Source organism: Toxorhynchites rutilus, chromosome 3, assembly GCF_029784135.1.
Source record: "Toxorhynchites rutilus septentrionalis strain SRP chromosome 3, ASM2978413v1, whole genome shotgun sequence".
Taxonomy (NCBI): Eukaryota; Metazoa; Arthropoda; class Insecta; order Diptera; family Culicidae; genus Toxorhynchites; species Toxorhynchites rutilus.
The window spans coordinates 267,912,319-267,933,769 of NC_073746.1; the positions used below are offsets into that span (position 1 = coordinate 267,912,319).

Here is a 21,451-nt window from a genome sequence, read left to right on the forward strand (position 1 = left end):
GTATACACTATGTCACTTTGCATGGTTATGTAGATTCGGAGACAGAAAGCCACTGTCAACTGCACTGCCCAAATATGCATGGTTGACATAACCAACAAAACTCTCAGTTTTGGAAAACGCGGTATCTAGCTGAATAATCATGACCGTGAACAATGTATAAGAAATAATATGTTCATTCAATAAATATTGACTGTCAAAAGTGGGTCGAAGGGGTTTTATGAGCTTCTGTTTTGATTTTAATTCTATTGAAAAACGTCTGCTGTGCTCCCTTGGCCGAATGGTTAGCGTCATAACTAACATGTATTAGTGATAAATCTAATAGATATACATACTTAGTGTCCAGGGACGGTAGAAAACGACTTGTTCAAATTAACGGGTGTTAATTAAAAAATGAGAATTTTTTCAATACCTTTCAGTAACTCAAATAAAGAGCGTAAAATTTTCTTTCTCCAAGAAAATAGCTCTTTGGGCTCCCTAGAAACAGTAGGCGTGTTTGGTTTTGTTAGTTTGAATTTAGTCAAAGCAAAGATGCATTCTTCGGCATAAGCTTCGAGTAACCGGTCGTGTGCTGTGAGCGTCTCCGTTGAAGCATTGTTTTCGGTTACCGTTGGCTGTTATTATTTTTTTTTTGTCGCCCGGGTGTGCTTTTTTCGCGCGTTTTCGAATTGTTCGAGATATCGTGGAACGCAGTGTGAACTCGGAATTGGTGAGAAAGGCTGAATCGTCAAAGCCTGGCAAGGCCAGCCGGCTTTCAGTTATCGCCGATTTGTCGCCATCGCAGTCGAAGTCGGACATCGGTGGTCAGTTGCACGCACACAATACCAGCGCGATTCGCTGCTAACTTACAGCAGTGTGAAGGAGAGCATCACTTCTTAGTGGTGTGTGATAGTGCCGAGCGCTCAAGCGCTCCGATTGAGAAGCAAGCAGCGGTTGCCAGTTCATCAGCACTGGGGTGCATTGTGGTGAATAGAAATAAATAAGATATAAGATTTATTTTTTTTTAATTTTTTTTTTTAATTATTATTATTATTATTAAAAACAAATTATTAGAATATAAGTACGAATTACAGAATGGCAGAAGGAGGGGGAGGATCTCCAGATATGGAGATCTCTGATGATGACTCCCCTCTGGTTGAAAAAAGTTCTAATAAAGGAACAGCGAAGACACTTAAACGCGTTCCTACATCAGAGGATGTTTCGTCCGGGGACGAGTCTGCTAACTCTAGCAAGCCCCCCTCTAAAAAACCTGCAAATACCTCCTCTCCAACCCCCCTCGCTCCTACAACAGCTCAGATTTCGCCTCCCCATCCTGTTGTCCCCGATCCCCTTCAATCCTCGTCATCTCCTTCTCGTCCTGTAGTCTTCTCTCCACGTGTCAAGGTCTATCCTGAAGATGCACCTGGAACTGGTCCGTGGGTTGTTTTCTTCAGGCCTAAGCCAAACGGAAAAGCACTTAATGTTATTCAGATCATGAAAGATCTGGCAAGATACTCCTCCGTGACAGAAATTTCGAAGGTTAGACCGACCAAACTGCGTGTTGTCGTAGCTGATCGGAAAGACGCAAACGGTATTGTCGTCGACCAGAGGTTTACCCTGGAATATCGTGTCTACGTGCCTTCCCATGACGTAGAAATCTCGGGGGTGATAACCGAAACGGGTCTGACGTGCAAATCAATTATGGAAGGAGATGGCAGATTTAAAAAGCTGCCTTTGATTAAGGTTAAAATCTTAGAATGCCGACAACTCGGCAAAGTCTCCCAGGAAGGGAAAGAATCGAAATTTACGCCGTCCGACTCGTTTAGAGTCACTTTTGCTGGCTCGGCCCTCCCTGACTACGTTATGGTGGACAAATTGAGGCTACCGCTGCGACTCTTCGTGCCAAAGCCCATGACTTGCCTGAAATGCAAGTCAGTTGGTCACACAGCAGCTTACTGCGCCAACAAGGAGCGCTGTGCCACTTGCGGAGAGCAACATGTGGACAAATCCTGCAGTGCGATTGAGCAAAAGTGTCCATATTGCGGAGGAACTCCGCACGTGCTCTCGGCTTGTGAAACTTACAAGAGTCGCTGGGAGAAGCAGAAGCGCTCTTTAAAGGAACGCTCGAAGCGCACTTTTGCGGAAATTTTAAAGGGCGCTTCTCCATTGGCCCAACAGCAACAACCTTTAACCGCAAACAATGTCTTCGCTTCGCTGCCAGTTGACGAAATGGAAGCGGATACAGCTAACGAGGGCACACCGTACATCTTCCAAGGGAATCCCCGGCGCAAAAATGTGACCACTCCCAAAGTTCAAGTACAAGCCCCTCCGGTTATACCCTCTGTTAGCATGCCTAAAAAATCGAGTGCAGCGGACAAGCAAAATCAGGTTCCTCCTGGCTTCCGTGGGAATAATTCACCTTCGAACGACCCAGCACTCGAAGGAACATCAAAAACCCCAACTGTCCCTATTTTACCGTCAAGTTCAACTTCCCAATCGGGATTTATAAAGTTGACTGACCTTGTGGCTCAAATCTTCACATGCTTTAATGTTTCCGACTCCATCAGAACCATTGTCATATCAATGCTTCCAGTATTAAAGACAATTTTGCAACAATTGATGCAAACATGGCCCCTCCTTGCAATGATTATCTCTCTTGATGTCTAATTCAAATAGAGAGGTCGGAGATATCACTGTTTTACAGTGGAATTGTCGTAGTCTTATCCCTAAATTGGATACATTCAAATTTTTAATTCATAAGTTCAATTGTGATGTTTTTGCTCTGTCCGAAACTTGGCTTTCTTCGCGAGATGATCTCTCTTTCCACGATTTTAATATTATACGCTTGGACCGTGATGACAGATACGGAGGGGTGCTATTGGGGATCAATAAGTGCCACTCATTTTTTCGAATTGACCTTCCACCTATTGGAGGGATTGAAGCTGTTGCTTGTCATGCAAACATCAGAGGAAAAGACCTCTGTATTGTCAGCTTGTATTGGCCTCCGAGAGCTGCGGTTAGCCGCAAGCAACTTGTTGACATGTGCTCACTCCTTCCTGAGCCACGATTGATCTTGGGAGACTTCAACTCTCACGGAACTGCCTGGGGGGAACAGTACGACGACAATCGTTCACTGTTGATATATGATCTTTGTAACAGCTTCAATATGACACTTTTGAACACTGGGGAAACAACACGTGTACCTAAACCTCCTGCTAACCCAAGTGCTCTTGACCTCTCGCTTTGCTCGAATTCACTATCGTTAGATTGCAAGTGGAATGTAATCCAGGACCCCAACGGTAGTGATCACTTGCCAATCAAAATTTCCATCACCATTGGGTCAAATTCTTCTGAATCTATAAACATGGCATATGACCTCACAAGACACATTGACTGGAAAAAATATGCGGACGCGATTGCTCTAGCCATCAATTCCAGAGATGGTTTACCTCCATTGGAGGAGTATAACTTCCTTTCTCGTTTGATCTATGACAGCGCGGTTCGCGCTCAAACGAAACCCATCCCAGGTTCCACCATTTCCCGAAGGCCTCCCAATCTATGGTGGGATAGCCAATGTTCCAAGCTTTATGTAGAAAAATCGAATGCATTTAAAGCTTTTCGGAAACGTGGAACCCCTGAAAATTTTCAAACGTATTTAGCCCTTGAAGATCAATTTAAAAACTTAATCAAAGGGAAAAAACGTGCTTATTGGCGAAATTTCGTGGGAGGTTTGTCACGAGAAACGTCAATGAAAAAATTATGGAAAGTGGCTCGAAACATGAGAAATCGCTCTTCAACGAATGAAAGCGAAGAATATTCACATCGATGGATTTTTAATTTTGCACGGAAGGTTTGTCCTGATTCCGCTCCTGTGCAAAAAATTGTTCGAGATATACCACAAGATAGGTGCGATCTTGATTCCGAGTTTTCGATGGTAGAATTCTCTCTTGCTCTCCTTTCATGTAACAATTCTGCTCCGGGATCGGATAGAATTAAGTTCAACTTGCTGAAAAACCTCCCTGATGTGGCGAAACATCGCTTGTTGAATTTATTCAATCGGTTTCTGGAGAATAATATTGTTCCAGATGATTGGAGACAAGTACGAGTTATAGCTATTCAAAAACCCGGAAAACCCGCGTCCGACTTCAATTCGTACCGCCCAATAGCAATGCTGTCTTGTATACGGAAATTGTTGGAGAAAATGATCTTGTTTCGCCTTGATCGATGGGTTGAAACGAATGGCCTACTCTCAGATACACAATATGGGTTCCGCAGGGGCAAGGGGACGAATGATTGTCTTGCGTTGCTTTCTTCAGAAATTCAAATGGCTTACGCCGGAAAAAAACAAATGGCTTCAGTATTCTTGGACATAAAGGGGGCCTTTGATTCTGTTTCAATAGAGGTTTTGTCAGACAAATTACACTCTCGGGGTCTTCCGCCTCTATTGAATAATATTTTATATAACTTGCTTTGTGAGAAGCATTTGAACTTTTCTCACGGAGATTCGGCAGTAAGTCGGGTCTCTTACATGGGACTCCCCCAGGGCTCATGTTTAAGCCCCCTTTTGTACAACTTCTATGTAAGCGACATCGACAATTGCCTTACACAAAATTGCAGCCTAAGACAACTTGCAGATGATGGAGTGGTGTCTGTCGTAGGATCAAACGAATCCGACCTGCAAGGACCCTTACAAGATACTTTGAACAATTTTTCAACCTGGGCCATTGGGCTAGGGATCGAATTCTCCACGGAGAAAACAGAGATGGTGGTTTTTTCTAGGAAGCATAGACCAGCAAAACCAAAGCTTCAACTTTTGGGTAAACCGATCACTCATGCTATGTCATTCAAGTATCTTGGGGTCTGGTTCGACTCCAAATGTACTTGGGGGGCCCATATTAGGTATCTGAGTAAAAAATGTCAACAAAGAATAAACTTTCTCCGTACAATTACCGGCACCTGGTGGGGAGCCCATCCCGAAGATCTTATAATGTTGTATCGAACAACTATTCTCTCAGTGATGGAGTATGGCAGTTTCTGCTTTCAATCAGCTGCCAAAACACACCTCATTAAACTCGAGCGAATTCAGTATCTTTGTCTCCGTATCGCGTTGGGATGTATGCCCTCAACGCATACCATGAGTCTCGAGGTTTTGGCAGGCCTACTCCCACTAAAAGATCGCTTCAATTTATTATCTCTTCGGTTCTTCATCCGGTGTAAGGTCATGAACCCATTGGTGATCGGAAATTTTGAGCAGCTGATCGAGCTAAATTTTCACTCCGGATTCATGAGTTCATATCATGAATTCATCTCCATGCAGGTTGATCCTTCTTCGTATATTCCCAACCGTGTTTGTTTCCCTGACTACATCAATTCCTCTGTGCATTTTGATCTGTCCATGAAGCAAGATATCCATGGATATTCAGATTACCAACGATCGAGGATCGCTCCAACGATCTTCGATGAAAAGTATGGGGGTATCAATTGTGATAATATGTACTTTACTGATGGGTCCACTATAAACGAGTCCACAGGATTTGGAGTGTTCAACGAATTTTTTAGCACCTCACACAGTCTTCAGAATCCTTGCTCAGTGTATATTGCTGAATTGGCAGCAATTCATTGGGCGCTGGACAGCGTCGCCTCACGACCTGTTGAACACTATTACATTGTAACGGATAGTCTTAGCTCTGTCGAAGCTATCCGTTCAGTGAGGCCGGAAAAGCACTCGCCGTACTTCCTTGAGAGAATACGAGAAAATTTGAGTGCTTTATCCAGACGCTGTTATGTCATTACCTTTGTGTGGGTCCCTTCTCATTGCTCAATTCCGGGTAATGAGAGGGCTGACTCATTAGCAAAGGTAGGTGCGATTGAAGGCGATATTTATCAGCGTCAAATCGCCTTCAATGAATTTTACTCTTTAGTCCGTAAAAATACCATCGCTAACTGGCAACGCAAATGGAACGAAGGTGAACTGGGCCGGTGGCTTCACTCGATTATCCCTAAGGTTAGCCTCAAACCATGGTTCAAAAGTCTGGACTTGAGTCGGGACTTTATTCGCACCTTCTCCCGACTCATATCCAATCACTGTTCGTTAGACGCGCTACTCTTTCGTTTCAATCTGGCCGGCAGCAATATCTGCGTTTGTGGCCGAGGCTACCACGACATCGAACACGTTGTTTGGTCGTGTGAGGTGTATCTTGTTGCCAGATCGAATTTAGAGAACTCCCTTCGGGCTAGAGGAAGGCAGCCCAATGTGCCGGTGAGAGATGTGTTGGCTCGGTTAGACCTTGATTACATGTCCCAAATATATGTTTTCCTTAAATCTATCGATGTTCGTGTGTGATTATCCTTATATCCTTATACCCTCCATTTCTTCCTTTATGAGTAATTGGTCCGCTTGCTATAAACAGGAGAATGAAATGTAAATTCACAATAGATGTACGAATAGATTTAAGAATTGAGTGTGTGTGATTATCAACATTGTAATAATTTCCTTATACCCCATCCTTTTCCCGAGAAAAATATGTCACCCTTCTAATCTCGAGTTCACCGCGAGTAATCGGTTTCCCACATTACTAACCATAGATTTAAGAAAATTGTTCATATATATAGTTTTAAAAATATATTTAAGATTTCGGCTCCTTTAAACTTATGCAACTGAGCCTGTAAAAATAAACGAATTTATAAAAAAAAAAAAAAAAGCAAAGATGGCGTCGAATAAGCACGTGCTCCGCGAACGCATTGTACGGTCCTACGAAACGCATTTCCAGCAAGGAAAAAAGTTCACGGTGGCACATTTTAAGGAAGAAAATGTACCTGTCAGTACGGTATATCGTATCCTGGGTTCCCTGAACGTAGAGCGGAAGGTCGGAAGTGGTCGTCCGGTGATGATAATGACGAAGCAGAGGAAGACATCGTTAAAGAAGACGTTTGACAACAAGGACACAACCAGCCTGCGTGACGCCGGTCGGAAAGATGGCTGCTTCCACGTATTGATCCATCGGACCCTCAAGATGGAAGGAATCGTCTGCAGGAAGAAGACGAGCAGATTGAGACGGTTAAATCACAGTCTCGGTGGATGACCAAAAAATACCGCGGGACGTCTTTCGTTCTGGACGACGAAAGCTATTTTCTGCTATCCAAAACGCATATTCCAGGAAATGATAATTACTACTCCAGCGACAAGTCATCCACACCGCCTGAAGTGAAATACAAGTTCAAGCACAAGTTTGAAAAAAAGGTTATGTTGTACATCGCCATTTCCGACCGGGGCATTTCAAAGCCTTGGTTTAAGCCGAGCGGTCTGGCAATCAATCAACAAATCTATCGAGAAGAGTGCCTCGATAAAATCCTGCTGCCGTTCCTGAAGGAGCATCACGCGGATGGGAAGTACGTCTTCTGGCGGGACAAGGCGTCTTCCCATTACGCCAAGAAGACGCTGGCGTATCTTGAGGAGAAAAAGATACCGTTCGTGCCGAAAGATCGTAACCTAACAAACTTGCCCCAGTGCCGCCCAATAGAGGATTTCTTTGGCTCACTCAGTGCCTTAGTGTATAAAAACAATTGGAGGGCCAAGGACACGAAGCAACTGACTACAAGAATCCGGAATTGTATCCGGAAAATGGACGTAAGTGCCGTACAACGTTCTTGTGAGAGCATCGCGACAAAGTTGCGTCGAACAGCAGACCACGGCCCATACTCAAACATTCACTGACATTTTTTTGAAGAAAATACATTATGTTATTAATAAAAAATACTGAAATCGATGAAAAAAAAAATTTTTTATTTGTGAAAAAATTCTCATTTTTTATTTCACACCCGTTAGAACGAGTTACGTTAAAATCGAAAGATGTGAAGCAACGGTTGAAAACGCGACACATACTTGATACGGGCTCATTATACCCGTAATTAGTACGTGAGGAGGGGATACAGAGAAATATATGAGTGCGCAAGCTTCGTGACCTTATATTAAAATTGATGGATTCGAGAAGATCTGAACAGTCTATATTCGAGAGAACTAGGTCAGCTATTGTCGTGTCAGCGGCGTCTCTCCGTAGGGTCAGTAAATCGAGCCCAATCAAATCACAACGATCTTCATAACTTGGAAGATTTGAAGGATCTTTCCATGGCAAATTACGCAGAGCGAAGCGAATAAACTTACGCTGAATTACTTCAATGCGCTGGACACCATTCTGGTAGCGAGGCGACCGTACGACACATGCATACTCAAGGATTGAGCGAATCAATGCACAGTAAAGAGACTTGAAACAGTGTATGTCCTTGAAGTGTTTTGTGATGCGGAAGATAAAACCCAGGAGTCTGGATGCCTTATTGGTGATATACGAGATGTGCTCTCTGAATGTGAGTTTCGAGTCAAGGATGACACCAAGCTATTTGATGATTTCAACGCGACTGGAAAGCACATTGCGTAATTTATACGAAAACACAACAGGTGAACGCTTCCGTGAGAAAGATATGACTAAACATTTCGATGGATTCAGATCCATGCTGTTGATATCGCACCATTCAACCAGCTCAATAAAGAACCGTGAAATCCGAGACGTCGAAGACCGCGATAGAATGATTTATTTTGTCGAACGCAGCCGAGAAATCCATATACACAGAGTCAATTTGCAGGCGTGATTGTAGAGACCGAGCAATGAATGAAGTGTATAATACCAAATTTGTTGAAGTGGACCGTGTGTTAGTTGAACGTTCACAATCTTGACGTAGGCTAGTATGTTGCTGTTCCTGTGATCGCAAGAAAGTAACGAATTTGGAAGAAATTTTCTATAATATCCGGAAGAGGTGCTCTGGATTTGCTGCAGTCGTTATACTAGTTCCGAAACAAGAACTGAGAGTGATACGAATCTGCCAACCGCGTGTCAGAACGGTTGTCAACCTGTCGTTCTGGTTCGATGCTCGATGCCCGATGTCTGGCATGTCTTGTTCTGGTTCGAAGCGTCCTGGTTCTTCTAGCTGGATAGCAGAAAAACGCGAGCGTTTTAAAAACTAGGTTCTCCAATCGAAGGCCCATTTTGAGTGACCTTCGATGCAAAGAAATTTGCCACGAGAAATTTGAACGTGAGCAAAGATTCGAAATTAGTTTTTGGTGTTGGTGATTTTCAGAAAAGGAATGAAGCTCGTTCATTTGTCAATATCGTAAGCATAGTCCTGTCAAATGTGGTCAGTAGAATCAAATTAGCTTAAACGAATTTTAGTACGAGTATCAGCTAAAAGATGAGAGAGGAGTACCACAGGATGTTTGCTGTGCTTTTTACCTAAAACATTAGACTATGATGCTTTTCATGTCATATTTTTTACAAAAGGATAATTGAATAAAATGAAACTGTTCGAGCATTGATGTGTAGCAAAACAATTGCTGAATGAAGAGCAAATCACATTGACAGTGTTTTTTTACAAGTTTTTACTCGAATCTTGATTCCAAGAGCGTCATTTTGTGGCTCGACAACTCCGCAGAACAGAACAGATGTGTGAACTGCAACCATAAGACTTCTTCGAGTGTTCAGTCAAACTCAAAAATAGTTCAATTAGGTTTTAAATAATCTTAAAAATAGGTCAAATATGCCTAATATGAAACAAATCATCTTCTAAAAAGCGTCTTTTAAAACGAAATATCCATATGACTACATTGGGGCATTAACTCACTTGATTTGTTTACGAAGAATCAGCTGAAGGAAGTTTCAAAACCTCGGCATGGCATTCAACATTCAAGGAATGATTTTCCGGAGGAGATGCGTAACTACGTAACTATCCCAAAATCAGGGGTGTGTCCTTTTTGATTATGATTTTTCAAAGTTAACAAGTTTTTAGTCTTCGTTTAATATTTTTTTGCGGCTAGACTACATCTATACGACTAGAATCCATTTTTTAGAAAATGTGATATCAGCAAATGTAAAATTAGCTTATAGCTCACTTCAATGTGAAATGTCGATTATCTGAATCGGTTCAGTAGTTCAAAAGTTATGAATTTTTGAACAAAGTCAGTTTTGGAAAAAAGGGAAAAAATATTTTTTAGACCATCGGCTTTGAAAAATTATAACTCAAAAACGAAAAAAGAACCCATCTCTGCTTTATCGATATTTTATATTAAAAAATGCTCAGCTTTCAGGAAAAAATATAAGAAATATAGCACATATTGGTGTAACCGAACGAAGGAAACTGAAATGAGAACAATAAAGTTTGACTTCTCGCACACCGAGTATAACCGAGGTTTAAGCTCAAATTAGAAGATTATTGAAGAAAATTCGTAAACATTTGTGAAAATCCAATAACCATAAATATGAAAGGAAACCATTTTACATAAAAAAAATACTCTAAACACATTTCCGAAAAACCTTCAGAAAGAATACACATGGACATATTCATACATTGTTTTTTGTTATTTATTGATTCATCAAAACTTGAAAATGTTCATAAAATCGAAAAAAATGATACTTAAAAAATACTGTTTAAAAATCACTGAGAGAATACGTAAGTATAATCGAAGTGCCCAGACAAACCATAAAAACTCATTCAGATCCATTCATCTTAAAGATTTTCTCAGCAAATTAAAAACACAAACAGACTATGCAGCATCCTCCGAATCCAACAGACAAATAGAATGGACATATTCGACCGCTATTGAAATATTTAATACAAACAAACAAACTCAGAACCATGGGTACGAGATCAATTGGTCAACTATCTTTAGCATTATATAATAGCATTGTACATTCTTCAACACAATACACTTTTGCAATTTGGAACTTTTGCCGTCTTAACGTATGCATTTTAACCAGCGTCGTTTATTAATACTTAGTTGAGATTCCTTAAGCCAAATAACACGCCTTGGATGTATTCCGAGGGGCAAGCTCTAGAGGATACGCGTGACCACAGTGCAAGTCGAAGAAAATTCCTTTGACGACAAATCCCCCGGCCAGAACGGGAATCGAACCCGAACACCCGGCATGATAATGTGAGACGCTAACCACTCGGCCACGGGTGCACTAAAAACTGTCTTAAAGCAGACTGCTTCACTCTTTCAAGATACTTCAGGGTACCATTTGACCAGGCAGGCTTGGTATCCTCACGACTGATCGATTGCTTACAGTAGAATACTGGACATGATCGATGCAGGGAGGTTAGCGTCACAATCTTGAAAAATATCTATCCACTCGATTGGTGCGAAGAAATTCTCGCGTAACTTTTGAAAAGGTCCAATGTAACATTTTCGTCAACTCGAGAAAAACGAAGTTGAAGACCCAAACATTATCCCGCGAATTGTCTTAAAAGCTTTCGATCTTTATCGCTACTTTCACCACTAGCAGTCAAGAATAACGTCACGTTGAGTGTAGAAGGAGGCTACTCAACAATCAGGCCAGAAATCAAGGAAAATCAACCGTCAAAAGTGTGGAGGCGATCTGGCGTAGTGGTAACATCCATGCCTCTCACGCTGAAGGTCACGCTTTCAATTCTTACTCCCGACATTCTTCCAAAAATGGAAGTAAAAGTGACGAACCAACCAAATGAGTTGAAAGTCACTATAATACAGATAAAAAAAAACCGTCAAAAGTTGATGAACCTCAAACTCAAAAACATCCTGTCAGAAATCTAAAATAACCAACCAAGTGCGGAGGATGGCACTTTTGACGTAGGATTACATCTTTCGGGAACATATTGGGGTACAAATTGAAAAACGAAAATCGATCGCATCGTGAAAAATGTCCAATTTCAAACGCTTATTGCTCAGTCATTTCATAATAGATTTATGAGATTTTTGCATCAAATGATTCGTGCACTCTATAACAATTTTTCACTTTGAATAAAATAATATATATCATGTAAATAACTATCGAACAATTGAAAATTCTCAACCCCTATCCAAACGGTCCTAATAGGTGGAAATTGACGTTATTTCTTTTTCGCGCCCGTTTCGATTCTTTCGTTCACCGACAAGCCAAATATCTACATCGCGAGCGAGTGAGAGGCGCCTATTTCTTACAACTGACATTTACGTAGCATTCGTGGATTTCTCATCAAAACGTTCTTCGTGAGGACACCGACAGGACAACATCGTTGCTGGACGAGCTGGACGGCGTGGGATCGAGTGCTTTTCTCAAGGCAATGAGGGTGGAGGTGTAGTACTGGAAGAGTAAAGTTTTCCATGGGCCTTTTTCATGGCTAGAGACGAATAAACTGAAAAAGTTTAAAGTCTCTATAATTCATTACTTGACCTGACCTGGATTTCTCATTCACGTTCAACGCTCAGATCGACTAACATCTGGATTTCTAGTGTGCATTGCTGGTATTTTCCACATCAACCAACACGACTGGATGCGGCAAAGGATGCAAAGGAGAGAAGCGAAGCTCATCGGAATGAACCAGCCTACGGCTGAAAGTCTCTATAATAAAGAACAAAAAAATAATTTCCATGTTTATTTTAAGATATTTTAAGAAAAGGATTCATTTCGAAAAGCGCATTCGTTCAAATACCCAGTATGATCCAAATAACACAATTTCCAAAACACCTTCGGAAAAACAACCTGACAAATAATTCCATTTCTTTTCATTTCTCTGAATCCCTGAATTCACCCCATCGGCTTCGTCTTTCAATACCTCATTAATTGTTTCGACATTGAATCTACCTTCACTTGTCAGTGTGTCACCTCGTACAGACAGCATCCAATTACCAGTACTTAACACCATAGTTCAGTACTCTCAGCTCCTCACCCCATTACGGAGAGAAAGGGAAAAAAAGTAATGAAACAATACAAAATACTTACGTGTACAATGGTATCGTCTGTCCACCCTTGTACCAGATGACCAGAATCGCCCTGTCACCGGCGATCGGCGATGTGATGTTGCACTCGAGGCTTCCAGTCATGCCTTGAACCGCCTCCGCCATGTGAAGTGGTGCTGCAGCGGAAGGAAAAAAAAAGAAAAAAAAATGATCAGAAAAAACCATGGCCGGAAGCAGAAATAAGGATCTTAAATTTAATTTATTGCTTCAATATCAGTTCGACGAAAGAAAACGAACGGGCAACAGAAGGAAAGCGCAAAATCTCATTGGACGATAAATTTTATTTAATTTTCTTGTGCCCTTTGCTGCGCTTACTTATTTCTTTCTCACCCACTCCCACACACCAACACTGTGTGTGTCTCTCTCTCTGTCTGTCTCGCAAATTGCCGGCAAATAGAATTACAGATGGGAGGACAGCTGCAGAATGCAACTCCGCCAGATAATAACACTATGCTTGGTAAACCGGCTGAGAGCTGACCGGAAAAATACGTTGCTCTATTTTACTATGGGAGGAAACATCGTGAAATGGCGACAGGCGCGCGATTATTTTTTTTTTGTTTGCCATTCGCGAATTTAATCGAATCCGAAACTCTTGGTTTTGCTTTGCCCAGCCACACGATGTTACGGTACGATCTCAGACACATACATAGAATAGAGTTATTTTCACCTGCTTCGCTGAATACCATTTGTGGGAAGAAACAGGTTCCCCCTTTTTTTCTATCTCACAAACCTCATTTCCCATCCACGGGATTTCCAGTCCAATGAAACGAGAAAGAAAAAATACCGGCAGCTATTGAAAAAAAAAAGTAGAACGAATGGAACTGTTTCTTTGGCTCGTTTTCACCCCTATATTGCAATTCAGATCCCACGGATCCTGGTAAAAACTAGCGCAGTAAAAAGTTGCTTTTGTACTTTCACCTTCGCGCGGGGCCAAGGAAAAGTGTTAATGAGAGCGAGGTGCTTCCGCCGGTGTGAATTAAAGGTTGAATTTTCCGCATTTTTCAGAGAGGGATATTTTTTCCATTTCTTCCCGGATTCGGAACTCGGCACTCGGTTGGCTTGATTTGTAATTTGAATATTCGTTAGTTTCTGGGCGGTGCTTTTTTGTCCGTGGTTGTTTCATGCTTCATTGGTCAGACGGTCCATTTTCCACTCGGCTTGGTGGCTTTTGTTTCAATTTGCTTCCTGTTACCGCCACTGATCGAGAACAGCCGTTAGTGAAACTCAATTTATTACTAACGAAGATGGAAATTGACCTCATTGGAAGTAATGACCGTCGGGAATTTCTTTGATTGGTCTAACGAAACGAATGCTGTAGACTCGATATGATAAGGTCATGAGATGCGATGATGATTCCAGTGCATCACACCCATACGGTTCGGTTTTTTTTCACGTAGGACTACGTTTAACAGGAAGATATGGGGGGGAATAATTGTAAAATGACGAGCCTAATCTGAACGCGTTAAATCCTACGTTATGTTTGGTTCGATTTGTACTCCTCAAATTGTACCGACCAAAAGGAACAACTAGAGCAACAGCGAAACACAATTTGAATACAGCAATTCCACTGAGAAAGCAATACAATCGTAACTACCCACCGTGCATATAGTTATATTCAGGAGGAATAGGAAAACAAAGACACTATATGAATAATCGCAATAATCGCAAAACCAAGCAGCATTAGAGAAATCGGCATTGCAAATACATGAAGGTCGGGTGTATTTTTGTTCCGACTGAAATGTGTTTCCCTAACACAGACTTCAAATCCATGAAGCATAAAGAAATTGGCATTGCAAATCGGGGGCATTTTTGTTCCGGCTGAAATGTGTTTCCCCAACACAGACTTCGGAGCCAAGATGTCTGAAGAAATTGGGATTGCAAATTCATGCAGGTCGGGGGTATTTTTGTTCCGACTTAAATGTGTTTACCTAATACAGATTTCTAAACCAAGGCGTCTGGGGAAATTGGCATTTCAAATATATGCAAATCGGGGGCATTTTTGTTTCGACTGAATTATACAATCTTTTTACTCACAAAGCAAATATATTGAATTCAATTGAATTCGGAAATTGTTTCATTCAAACAAAAATTTAATCAATACAAACAAATGATTGCTAAGCTAATGTAGTCCCACGTCAACCATGCGGTTATATCATAGACTAGCTGACCCGGCAAACTTCGTCCCACCCAAAATTTGTTTTTTGTTATCAATACCTTCAAACATTCACGTTTTCTTACTATGAGCAAGTTCATGGGTCCAATCGCAGAACTGTTCATTGATTGATCTTCTAATCGACCCGTATTTCTAACAAAACTCATCATTATAATATCAGATTATTTTCAGACACCATTCTCGTTCAAATTTTTTTAACCACTTGCAAATAACTTGTTTTTCCGTTACATGGAATAAATGTTTTATACAGAAAATATGATAAAATAAAGACAGCCCTAAATCGGATAATTCCTTCCTCGAGTTCTGCTCATATCAACACATTCGGCGATACTTTTTTATTGGCATAGATAGAAGAAGATATAGGAGTGCGTTTCATCGTGCGTAGAACATGAGAATTTAATTTTTCGAATTTTCCCTCTTTCCTTCAGAGTTTTCCGAAAATTTTCAATTGTCATGTTTGGTTGGAATATTTTTGGTTGAAATATGTGCAATATTTTTATGGGACTCCCTCTCCATTCCAGAGGAGGGAATGTCTCATACCCAAAAACCCTCACATCCCAAATTGTGCTTGATTAGTTCTCGAGTTATGCAAAAGTTTGTGTTTGTGTGTCCCCTGTAATTTGTGTTTCATTTGTATGGCAGAATTTGAGAGCGCGTTATGGGCAGGTGCGTTGTTGTTCGTGTTTTTCGCCGCACATGATTTCCGACGCGCACTACAAACCACGTTCCATTCAAACCACTGCTGCTCGCTAATTACTATAGTGACAAATACGTGTTTTCGTACGTTTATAGCAGACACTTCAAGCTACCGAACGCACTATTCGTTTTCCCCCCACCCCTCTAGGATGCCCTCCAGGCGCGCAGTATCGTTATTTAATAGCCATACCTGGTATCCCATAGGCTTTATTTTGACATATCAATCATCTGAATCATTCAAGTAGTTCAGAAGTTATGATTTTTTTGTGGTGGAAAAAAGGGAAAAAATAATTTTTTCAAACCAACGGTTGACTTTGAAAAATCATGACTCAAAAACCAAAAATAGCGCCTCTCTGTTTTTTGGATATGTTATGTAAAATAATCTCATCTTTCAAGATTTTTTTTTAAATATATAATTTTTTTTGAACATGCCATGTAAACAGTAAAAAAACAAATACAATCGATAATTACAAAATAATTGTTTTCAGCACTCCCAATTTGTCATTTTATTCATGATGGCATATTATGAAGAAAACATTTTTGAACAATTCTAGCGATGATTTGTTGGTTTAGTACAAGTTATGGTCGTACAACTGGATATGTAAAAATCAAACAAGAACCAATCTGAATAGAAAAAAATTAAACAGAAACTTACACGAACAAATATGTCCTCTCTCTTTACTAATATGAATCTCAATGAACCAATGATCAATACAAACACCTTATAAAATAATCACGGAAAAATGCAAAGGGATATTAAACTCGTTGCCTTTGAAAGGGACACTATCCTAGATCAGTTGGCAGGCGCCTAGGAATAGCTACCCTTTGACCACCCATGATCTAAACCTAGGTAAATTATCCATTGTGTGGAACACAAAAAGCCCAATTCTTATCGAGTGCACCTGATTGAGGGATTTTGAATACACTAACCTATCATTATTGACTCTCAAGCTTCTGGCTATACCACTTAGGTTCCCAATTGATCGGAATCCTTCGAACATTTGACCCATTCAGCCTTTGGATAGCATAATGTACAATTCTCTAGCCGCAATATGCCAACCTGCGAAAATACGGATGAATTTGCTATCGTTGCTGATCCTGCCTTTAAGCTAGTTTATTTCCGAGTAAACATTGCTTGAATAGCAACGGACTTCGACTTTCATCTCAGGAAAATGAAAATGCTGTTTCTTTTTCATGTCAGTTCGAGTGGCACACTCGAATGCAAACGGACTCCACAATGCGGACAAATGTCGTTAATACTTTGGGTGGGTCTCCCTTCCGAGTAGCTTTGATTGGATGCTGCGAATGGTAGAGAGAAAAAAAAACGAATCGATATACTTTTCCGTCCCCACAAAACGACGATGTCGATGGCGATTACGATGGGATGCTTATTAAAATGAAATTGAATTTTATTGCCTTTCAAGACGTTTGCTTGAGCCCCACGGTTCAGGGCTAACCTAGGCAAGATTGTAGGGTTGTTGGATTATCTTGATGAGATTTTTGACCTGCACCCCACCGAGCTGCGGGCTAGGTTCATCGTTTTCTGTAAGCCTTTGGGTGGTTCAGATTTTGCATTCAACAAATTCGAAGCCAAGACGAGTAATCCATTTTGGATCAAGAGCGGCACGGCGACTTCAAATTATGACGGTTAATCGATACGACCGTTGATGCGCAATTTCTGGTTTAGTGCTATTCAACCGGTGCCACAAAAATTATCCAAATGAACTCTTGCATGGGATAGAGTGCTCGGGAACTCGTCTGGTATTTTTCCTGTTTTTCCTGTACTCATTTTTGTACATTTGCAACAGAACAAGACGATCCGAGAATATGCCTCGTTAGACACATAAAACATGATTGTACAGACTGTTGATGCATACAGCACAACGCCTCCGCACAAGAGGCTTGTGTAAAAGCGAACTTTCGATACCATCTAAGGCTTTCTTCTGCCTCCCGTCCGGTTGGAACCGGTAAAATGCAATACATGCTGCTGCAGCATATAGCCATAGAACAAACCTTTTGGACCGAGAACTAGACATTCATGCCATTCCTTCCGGTTTGTCATCGGTGATTTGTGTTGTGTAGTACGGAGCAGCCTTGTTTGCTTCTCGGGCAGCAACATGTTCTGAACATGGGAACATTATCGAAAGTGAGGGAACAAACGACACGCAACACAGATATTTCGAATGACAGAACAAAAAGTGGAACGGGAATGTTTGCAATTCTTGTCAAATATAGGATGCACAACTAATCAGCATTACCAAGTTTCAGTTTCTAATGAACTAAACCAGATAAGTCAACAGAATTTCAGGAAAACGCACTGATGTGAAACTATTTGCCAACTAAGTGAGAGTTCGATTCTTATATCTAAACAATGACACTCCCAAATTTAGAGTTGACTATGACAGGTGGAGTGGAGGTGGTCCAATGGAGGTCCAATTTTTTATCAATTGAGGGGCTTAGAATGCATGGGGTGTAAGTGACTTGATCGATTTCTCTTCATCGATTTTCTTTTTGATCATAACTTAACTGCAAACACGTTCCCAGCTTATTTGGCAATGTGGACGATAGGTCAGAACCTCAATTATCGGTTTCTATATCAAAAACAAATTGGAACGTTTTTGTGCGCTGAGTTATTCACGAAAGAAAAAGTTTATGAAGAGAAATCGATCAAATCACTTACACCCCTTGCATTCTAAGCCCCTCAATTATAATAGTTTTTTTACCGTTTCTAAAGGATAAAAAAAGTGCAGATGAAGAGTTTTGCTCAGATGCTTTGTCAGACTATAGCAGTTATTCAGAAAGCGAATGTGATGGTGATAGCAGTGATGATGATGATGATAATAGCAGTGATTCTTCTATCAACACTCGGAAGCCGCGAAAATTATTGCCACTGCAATATAGCGATTCAGAAGATAATGATGACACAAATCAATTATTTTGGAACCATTCGAAGGCAACCCAGGCATAAAAATTCTACCAAAATCTGAAGCAAGTGTAAGGGACATTGTCAATTTAATTATTGGAGATGACCTTTTGGAATATTTGGCTACAGAATCGAATAGATATCACTATCAAGTAATCAATAAATATAAAAATATCTCAAAGACGCAAAAATGGGTGGATATTACGTTTCCAGAAATGGAAATGAAACGATTTTTAGGTCTAATTGTTCTAATGGGCCAAGTAAAAAAAGATACACTTCATGATTATTGGTCGACTGATCAATGCATCGAAACTCCGTTTTTTGCAAAAGTAATGAGCAGAAATAGATTTATACAGATATGGCAGAGCTGGCACTTTTGTAATAATGAAGATGTATCCACAAATTCAAACAGACTTGTAAAAGTTCAGCCAGTTTTAAATTATTTAAAGAAAAGGTTTGTTGATGTATATAAACCTTGTCAACAATTATCATTAGATGAATGTATTATTCCGTGGCGAGGTAGAATATCATTCCGAACCTACAATCCTGCGAAAATTGCAAAGTACGGCTTACTTGTGAGAGCAGTCGGTGAAGCACACACAGGATACATTTGTAATTTTCAAGTGTATGCTGGCCAAGGAATGAAACTGGAAAACACTATTCTAGAAGTTATTGATCCGTGTAAAAATCTTTGGCATCACGTTTATCAGGACAATTATTATAACAGTGTCCATATAGCTGAAGTACTCCTGCAAAACAAAGTACGGGTATGTGGAACCATTCGGAAAAATAGAGGTCTTCCACAATGTCTTCAAAACATAACCCTTTCAAATGATCAAGCTACATTTCGTAGAAAAAACGATATTCTATTACAAATATGAAATAACGGTAAACGAAATGTAAACATGATATCTACCACACATTCGGCGCGAATAATGGAATCTGGAAGTGTAAATTGAAAATCACATATATCAATTCAAAAGCCTGAGTCGATAATTAGTTACAACAAGTATATGAAGGGCGTAGATCGTGCAAATCAATATCTGTCGTAAAGGGTGTGTCACATCAAATTGCATCACGGAAAAAACGCTGTAGAAATTCGCCCAGTAGACCGATCCTTTTGAAAATTTTAGACAGTAAAATAAAAACTATTAAACAACTTTTGGCATTTTCTTTTTATTCATACTTCGAGCCCAAGCCCGTATGCTCGCACCTTCCTCTTTACCCCGTCCATAAGGTTCTGTACAACGTCAGGTTTTAGTTTTTTTGAACAGAAATCCATTTTCTCTTGAAGTCCGCCTCCGATTTGACAACTTTTGGGTTCTTCCGGAGGGCCTGCTTCATAATCGCCCAATATTTCTCTATTGGGCGAAGCTCCGGCGTGTTGGGCGGGTTCATTTCCTTTGGCACGAAGGTGACCCCGTTGGCTTCGTACCACTCCAACACGTCCTTTGAATAGTGGCACGAAGCGAGATCCGGCCAGAAGATGGTCGGGCCCTCGTGCTGCTTCAATAGTGGTAGTAAGCGCTTCTGTAGGCACTCCTTAAGGTAAACCTGCCCGTTTACCGTGCCTGTCATCACAAAGGGGGCGCTCCGCTTTCCGCAAGAGCAGATCGCTTGCCACACCATGTACTTTTTGGCAAACTTGGATAGTTTCTGCTTGCGAATCTCCTCCGGAACGCTGAATTTGTCCTCTGCGGAGAAGAACAACAGGCCAGGCAACAGCCAGGCTGACGAAAGTCCGCTTTGACGTAGGTTTCGTCGTCCATTACCAGGCAATGCGGCTTCGTCAGCATTTCGGTGTACAGCTTCCAGGCTCGCGTCTTCCCCACCATGTTTTGCCTTTCGTCGCGGTTAGGAGCCTTCTGAACCTTGTATGTACGCAGGCCCTCCCGCTGCTTGGTCCGCTGGACGAATGAACTTGACAAATTCAGCTTATTGGCGACATCCCGGACCGAACTTCTCGGATCACGTCTAAACTGCTTAACTACGCGCTTGTGATCTTTTTCACTGACGGAGCATCCATTTTTACCGTTCTTCACCTTCCGGTCGATGGTTAGGTTCTCGAAGTATCGTTTTAGTACTCTGCTGACCGTGGATTGGACGATTCCCAGCATCTTACCGATGTCCCGATGTGACAACTCCGGATTCTCGAAATGAGTGCGCAGGATTAATTCACGACGCTCTTTTTCGGTCGACGACATTTTTCCAAATTTACGAAAAATTGACAGTGAAGCATGGCCAACGTGATCTATACACTCTTGTGGAGGCGATCTGGCGTAGTGGTAACATCCATGCCTCTCACGCTAAAGGTCACGAGTTCAATTCTCACTCCCGACATTCTTCCAAAAATGGAAGTAAAAGTGGCGAACCAGCATAATGAGTTGAAAATCACTATAATACAGATAATAAAAAAATCTATACACTCTTATCTGATTATAATCGAAAGCTGAAGATATAATTCCTAAAAATTAAAATTCTATAGCTAATATAATTCTATAGAAAAATAATTAAAAGATAAGAAGTCGAACATGTTTCGTATGTAAGTTTTGTAATATTCCCTTACATAAGGGAGACTGTTACGAGTTACCTTGAATTTATTTCATGAATGTAAGTTAAACAGGCAATAGATTGTTTAAAACAAATACAAAATAAAGTATAAATATCAATAAAATTCCATTACTTTAAAACAAAAGAAATAAGCACAACACAATGCATAGTGAAAATTTAGCCGATACTGGGAGTAAATTCGGGCGCGACTTAGCCGGTACTTACTGAGTGGCAGCCTCAACCACAACCGGTCGATAAAGTGTTAAGAAATTTCAACTAAGTATTAATAAATGACGCTAGTTAATACATACGTTGAAACGGCAAAAGTTCC

General features: G+C 40.8%; 1 protein-coding gene across 7 annotated transcripts in view; it reads right to left on the reverse strand.

Moving 5' to 3' along the window:
* The window catches only part of LOC129775988 (nephrin), a 497,623-nt gene that overhangs the window by 185,982 nt on the left and 290,190 nt on the right, over nt 1–21,451 (reverse strand). For all 7 annotated transcript variants that reach the window (XM_055781308.1, XM_055781311.1, XM_055781310.1 and 4 more), the window contains exon 2: nt 12,762–12,894. In XM_055781308.1, the coding sequence (XP_055637283.1) occupies nt 12,762–12,894 (133 nt within the window). The remainder of the gene's footprint in view (nt 1–12,761; nt 12,895–21,451) is intronic.